Source organism: Eptesicus fuscus, chromosome 1, assembly GCF_027574615.1.
Source record: "Eptesicus fuscus isolate TK198812 chromosome 1, DD_ASM_mEF_20220401, whole genome shotgun sequence".
Lineage (NCBI taxonomy): Eukaryota > Metazoa > Chordata > Mammalia > Chiroptera > Vespertilionidae > Eptesicus > Eptesicus fuscus.
Window position 1 is genome coordinate 128,728,880 of NC_072473.1, and position 6,687 is coordinate 128,735,566.

The 6,687-nt window shown below is 52.6% G+C and overlaps 1 protein-coding gene across 1 annotated transcript; it reads left to right on the forward strand.

Annotated features, from left to right (window-relative positions):
- Window positions 1-1,981: 1,981 nt before the first annotated feature.
- On the forward strand, window positions 1,982-4,563 carry LOC129149673 (erythroid transcription factor-like). Its single transcript, XM_054718504.1, has 5 exons — window positions 1,982-2,070; window positions 2,373-2,735; window positions 2,845-2,951; window positions 3,471-3,596; window positions 4,095-4,563. Exons 1-5 carry the CDS (start codon window positions 1,995-1,997, stop codon window positions 4,470-4,472), a joined length of 1,050 nt encoding a protein of 349 aa, XP_054574479.1. The 5' UTR covers window positions 1,982-1,994; the 3' UTR covers window positions 4,473-4,563.
- Window positions 4,564-6,687: the final 2,124 nt, after the last annotated feature.

Genomic DNA, 6,687 nt, shown 5'->3' on the forward strand with positions numbered 1-6,687 from the left:
AGGTCCCTATCTGCATTCTCACTCCCAGAAACTAGATCACAAAGAGCCCTGTTCATAAGCTTATTCCCTAATAGTTCTCAGGAAGGTACAGATAACAATTGTTTTATGTTCTAAAAAGACTTTAAAATATCTACTTTTCTCTGTTCTTGAAGGTTGCAATGTTGAATGTACAGGCAGTGGGCCAGAGCATCTGGGGAGAGACCTGTGGGAAGAGGAGCTGCTGCAAGTGTGAAATGCTGAAAACCAGGGAGGACTGGATCAGTGAGAAAGGGGAAAAGGAATCAGGGGAAGCATCTGGGAAAAATCAATTGTCGGGGGGACTGCCTACAGTGCACTTTATGTGGGCTTTAGGGTGCAAAATACTTTAGAGTTTGGTTCTCCGTTATACTAGCTCTGTGACCCTGGGTAGTTTTTTCTTCCCTTGGGGAGTTTTTTAAAAGAGCTATTTTGAAGATTGAAGGAGAGAAGTTATATAAAGTAGTTAGTATAAACCACATCACGAACATACTATTATTTGTACTGAGTCTTAATTTCATTGACAAATATTTCATAACATTACTTTGTGCTCTTAGTTTTTAATCTTAGAACTATGCTTCTTTTTAAAAGATACTCTTATATTTCAAAAACAAAAACATGGCAAATATATAGAAGTACATTGAGTGCACCAAAAAAGCAAAAATCATGAGTGACACTGGAATGATTGAGATCAAGAAAATGCTGCAGTAAATAATTACAATTACAGCCTGGCCAGCATGGCTCAGTTGGTTGAACGTTGACCCACGAACCAGGAGGTCACAGTTTGATTCGTGGTCAGGTCACATGCCTGGGTTGCAGGCTTGATCCCAGTAGGGGACATGCAGGAGGTAGCCAATCAATGATTCTCTCTCCATCTCTGAAATCAATAAAAATATCTATTATATAAAGAAAAGAAATCCCCATCTGCAAACTCTTAGTTTAGGAGCCTTGCTTTCATTCTTGACAATGGCCCCAGATGTCACTCTGCACAACAATCCCTACCTCACGCCCTACCCCACAGAGTCCACAGGAACCCGTGATCCAACTCTCAACACGAACCTTAGTCTTGAATTTACATGGATAGAGCATTGGCCTGTGGACTGAAGCGTACCAGGTTTGATTCTGGCCAAGGACACATGCCTGGGTTGCAGGCTCAGTTCCCAGTGGTGGGTGTGCAAGAGGAAGCCCATCAATGGTTCTCTCTCATCACTGATGTTTCTCTCTCTCTCTCCCACTCCCTTCCTCTCTAAAATCAATAAAAATATATGTTAAAAGAAAATAAAATCCTTTCTTGAACCTGTGGGAGGCACCTGTCCTGACCCCCTGCTTTAAGTCCAGACCTCATCCTATACAGGAACCTATAGCCTCACCTGGCACAGGACCCCCTACCCAGACACTGGAAACACTCTCCTGACCCTGTCTAGGAGCCCTGATGTGACTCTCTCTGACAGCCTTGTTCTGGAAGCCTTGCCCTCACCTTGTACAGGAGCCACTGTCCTGACTGTGGCCCGTGGCTACCACATGAAACGGCGTAGCTCTGGGGAGTCTACAGAATCCTGAAGCAGACACTGCTGTAGGCTCATCAACCCTGTCCCCCTTTCTTCCTGACTCACTCCCTTTCCCAGCCTCCCTTACAATGACAGGTGGACATGTGACAGTTCTGATCAATGGAGTGAGCAGAGTGACATACACGACTTCCAGGCCTGGCCCAGAGGAACCTCTCATGGGCCCTGGCTGGTGTGCTCAGTGGTTAGAGCATGGGCCTGTGCACCAAAGGGTCTCGGGTTCAATTCCCAGTCAAGGGCATGCATCTGGGTTTAGGTTCGATCCCCGGCCCTAGTTGTGGCACATGCAGGCAGCTGCTGCAGTGGCTTTCCTGGCAGGGTTCCGTGCTGTTGGGGTTGCCAGGGAGACCCTTGGCTAGGGTAGAACCCAACAAAGAGGCCATCTTGGATAGGGCCAGAAGCCTTCACGAGGCTATGTGGACCACATTGTCTACGTATGTGCAGGCCTGGGAATGTACATCCCCAGAAGGCCACATCAGGAATGAATGTTGTAAGTAGGTGGGGGTGGCCCTAGTTGTGAGTGGCCCATGGGGCTCCACACAGTTATGTTCAAAGCCCATTGGGAAATGGCTGCAGGTGACTACAGCTGCCAGGGTGACCAGTGGGGCTCAGATCCAGGAGTCCCTCAGGGCCAGCAGCTGTTCTGGCAACCTATGGGAAGGGGGGAAGGTGGGAAGGGGGGAAGGTTGGCCACCATGCTGGGGCTGTTGGGCACCACTGCACCCTGAAAGCAGGATGGCGTCAGACCTTCTGTCCCCTTCTCTCTTCCTTCCCATACCCACCCCCTAACAGGCCTCCAGGTGCTCAACTGTGTGGAGGAGACCCCAGAGGGCTCACAATACACCAGCTGGGCCTATGGCAACACTGGGGTCTACCTGTCCTCCACCGTGTGCCCCACCCGGGAGGACGCCCCGCCTCAGGTCTCAGAAGATTCCTATGCGAGAGGCACCTTCGTTGAGACCTTAATGACACAGCAACTGAGTTCGAATCTGCTGACACTGGGACCTGCTGTGCCTTCCTCCACTCCTGTCCCCAGCAGTGCCTCCGGGCCCCCCGACTTTCCTGGGGGCTTCTTTTCTCCCACTGGAAGCCCCCCCAATGCAACGGCCTATTCCTCCACCAACCTTCATGGAACCCTGCCCCTAGCCACCTGTGGTGAGGTTCCCCAAAAGGGACAGGGGGGTTGAGGTGGTGGTGGGGGGGGGAGTCCAAGGCAATGTTGGGCTAAGCCTGATCCCTCTTTTCCCCCTGTCCACCTCTCCAGACGCCAGGGAGTGCGTGACCTGTGAAGTGACAGCCACTCCGCAGTGGTACGCGTGCAATGCTGATGATCAGACCATGAATAGGCAGAACAGGCCCAAAAAGCGCCCGGTAAGACCCCAGGCCTGCCTCCCCTCACCCAGGTACTGCTGTTCCCACTCCGTGCAGGATCTCTGTCCTCACACTCTATGAGAACCCCGATCCCCCCCTGCCCCATCGACTCAGGGACCCAGCTCTGTACAGGAGTGTCTACCCTCAGCCCACCCTCAGGCTGCAAGCAGGCACGCTGTCCACTCCCTGCCCAGCAGTCTTCATACGTGGCTGCACACTGGGGTCACCGTGGGGCCCTCCCTAGATGTGTTGATTTACTTGGTCTGGGGCGCTGCCTGGGCATCAGGATTGGTTCCGACTCCCCAAGTGAGTCCAATGTCCACCAACGTTGAGAACCACTGATGCAGTCCCCCACACCATCTGGAAAGCCCCGGGACAGGAGGCCATGTCCCCGCCCCTTAGAGAACCCTCAGTCTACGCCTTGTCCAGGAAGCCCTGCCTTCACCCTGACCCTCACCTCCTGGGTCCCCCACCCACCCACCCCCAGTGCACTGACCCTCACATTCTTGCTGCCCCCAGAAGGTCAGCAAGCAGGCAGGTGCCCAGTGCACCATCTGCCAGACAACCACCCCGGCAGTGTGTCAGGTGAATGCCAATGGAGATCCAGTGTGCAATGCCTGCGGACTCTATTACAAGCGACACCAGGTGTGCCCTGCCTCTTGGAGCCTCCCCCCCTCCCCCGGCTCCCTCATCCCACTAACCCTGCCTTCCTTTTCCTTCTTTTCCTTTCTTGTATTCTTCCTATCACCCTTCCCTCTCTTCTTCATTCCCTTCCTCTCTTCTCCCTGTTATTCTCCTCCCTCTTCCTTCCCCATCCTCCCTCTCTCCTCTGCACCTCCATCTCCTCCCTGCCTTTCTTTTCCCTCCTGCTCCCTTCTCTCTCCTCCATTTCTCATCTCCTTCCTCCTCCCCTCCAGCCATCAGCTAGTCCTATAGCTAGAGGCTCCCCCAGCCTTTCCCTAGCTTAGGGCCTCACAAGCTCATGATTCCTTGGGGCATTATCTGTGCCACGGCTGGGGCCTGCTCCCCTAGTCCTGACCCAGTTCCCTACTCTTAAGGAATGGGGTGGAAAGGGTGTCCCTGGTGGAGACACAGAGGCCAAAGTCTGAGGTTGGGGAACACTCATGGCCTCTCTTTCATCAGGTGAATGTCGCCCAACCACTGACCATGCAGAAGGATGGTGCAAAGACTAGAAAGCACAAGTCATCACATAAGAAAAAGAAGAAGCCAGCGTCGAGTCTGGGAGGCGCAGGACCAGCTGATGCACCAGCCGGTGGCTTCATGGTGGTGGCTGGGGGAAGCGATGGTGGGAATTCTGGGGAAGTGGCCTCAGGCTTGGCATTGGGCCTGCCTGGCACTGCCCATCTCTACCAAGGCCTGGGCCCCGTGGTGCTGTCAGGGCCTGTCAGCTCCCTCATGCCTTTCCCCGGGCCCCTGTTGGGTTCACCCACAGGCTCCTTCCCCACAGGCCTCATGCCTCCCACCACCACCAGCACTGTGGAGGCGCCACTCAGCCAGTGAGCATGGCCAGCAGTAGAGCCAGCAGTCTCTACAACCCACCCTCTGGGCCCCCCAAACCTTTTTGTCTGGATTGTCAAAGATTTGTGAAATAAAGTACCCATGTCCTGAAGTTGGAGGTGTGGGTCTGAGTGGGACTGAATAAAGAGCCGTGGTAGGGGGTGTGCCACGGTGCCCGTGGTTCCCTGGTGATGGCGTGAGGCTGGGAGACAGCACCCGTGGCCCTTCATGATAGTGGGTTGTGATGTGCAAGTATAACAGTGTTTGTGAAACCGCTGTGACAGCAACCAGGGTGTATGATATGGTGTGTACATGCACACGTCAAGGGCAGAGACAGTGTGTGGTGGCTGATTGCTCTGTGAGGTGGTGACCATGGGGGTGAGGTTGTGAGAGATGGTGTGCCTGACACCAGGTGACTGTGAGGAACGGGGCACAAGTGACTGTGTGAGAGGACGTGGGGGTATGTGTGTAACGGGGTGTGCTGAGGCGACATGTGAGGTTGTGCTCATGTGATTGTGCACCACGCAGGGAGGTTCTGAGACGGTGTACCAGGCTCAGCATGTGTACCAGGCTCAGCATTGGATAAACAAACATTTCTGGAATGCTGAGCAGGGACTGTGTAGACGGTATGTGGAGACCTAGCAGCATGTCAGGAGAGCTTTGTGGGTCTGGTAAGGGCAGTGCTTGTGCGACAGCATGTGTATGTGAGCGTATCCCATGTCATGTGCCCTGTCACGGTGCCTCTGAGTGGCTGACAGCGTGAGCAGCTCTGTACTCGTGTTTGTGGAGGCATCAATACATATAGTTTCAGTCTGTAAGTTAGGGACCCACCTCCAAGGGACAGAAGACATGTTCAGGACAGCAATGGGAGGAAAGAGGGGCTGGAATGGCAGCCAGCAAGAAGGGCAGAAGGCCAGTCTGAGACCCTGGGGTTGTCCATGGGCCCTCCTGTCCCTCATCTCTTCTCTCTCTCAGCCCAGCTTGGCCTGCAGCCCTGTGGGAAATGGTAGAGGAGGAGGGGGGAGATTAGGAGACAAAATAATCTCCAGGGGGGACATTTAGACCCCACAGGTGGGGAGCTCCCCACAGTGCCAACTCCCTCCCCAACACACCTACCCACCTGGGTGAACTGCTCCCCCTAAAGTGGAATCTGTTCTCCCATGGAACAAGCCCTCACATCGGACATGCACGGAGTCAGGTGACATCCCAACCCAGACAGGTTAAGTGGCTCTCCCGGGGCCACACAGCTGGTGGCACAGGGCTGAGCCAGGCTCCGGGGCTCAGCCTCCACACCGCCCAGAGGCTCCTCACCGCAAGCAGCACCGTTTCCTGGGTGCTCACTGTGCTCCACAACAGCTGGAAGGCTCAGCTGCTTTCGTTCATGAACACCTGAAAAAACATCTAGTCCGGCCAGTGTGGCTCAGTGGTTGAGCATAGACCCATGAACCAAGAGGTCACTGGTTTGATTCCCACTCAGGACACATGCCCAAGTTGCAGGCTGGAACCCCAGTGTGGGGCGTGCAGGAGGCAGCCGATCCATGATTCTCTCTCATCATTGATGCTTCTTTCTCCCTCTCTCTCCCTTCTTCTCTGAAATCAATAAAAATATATTTTTAAAAAAGAAAGGGAGCGTCGCATTAGCATCATAACATGAACTAAGTATGGCCAGCAGGGAAAAATCTAGCAAAGTCGGTTGGACTCCCCTCTGTGTCGTATGGTTTCAGGGTGGCCTGGCAAGAACTTGTTTAACACATATTTGCTCTGTCTTGTCTATGAATTACCTGCTTTCTCTTTGAAATCACAGACCCCTGCCTCCCTCACCTTAGTCCAAAATGGCTAAGAGGCCTCAACTGCCCCATTAGCCCAGGGAACTGCCATATGTACATATGCGAGAAATTTGATTATTTTCTCCTGTTAATCTCTCATGTCAATTTGATTATTAGACCATCCAGAAGAACTTAGAAGGGTAGAAGGAAAATTAGTTTTCCTCCCCCACAATAGCAAGATGTTATGAGAATTAAAGAAGATGAATTATTTCATTGGTACATAAATTGTCCTCAACCAATATTAGATGACCTAAAGCCTTCTCTTTCCTTCAACCCTAAGCAATATTAAGCATTAACACTGGACTAGGAATTAAATTTCTATTACAAAATCAAGTTTTGTGGTTGTTTTTGTCTCCTTTTTTGGTAAAGCTGAAAGATGAGGGTTAAAGTTT

Coding starts and splice junctions, on each gene's coding strand:
- LOC129149673 (XM_054718504.1), top strand. CDS start 1,995: ATGTGGACCACATTGTCTACGTATGTGCAGGCCTGGGAATGTACATCC. Junction 2,071..2,372: donor CCACATCAGGAATGAATGTT/GTAAGTAGGTGG, acceptor ACCCCCTAACAG/GCCTCCAGGTGCTCAACTGT. Junction 3,597..4,094: donor TCTATTACAAGCGACACCAG/GTGTGCCCTGCC, acceptor CTCTTTCATCAG/GTGAATGTCGCCCAACCACT.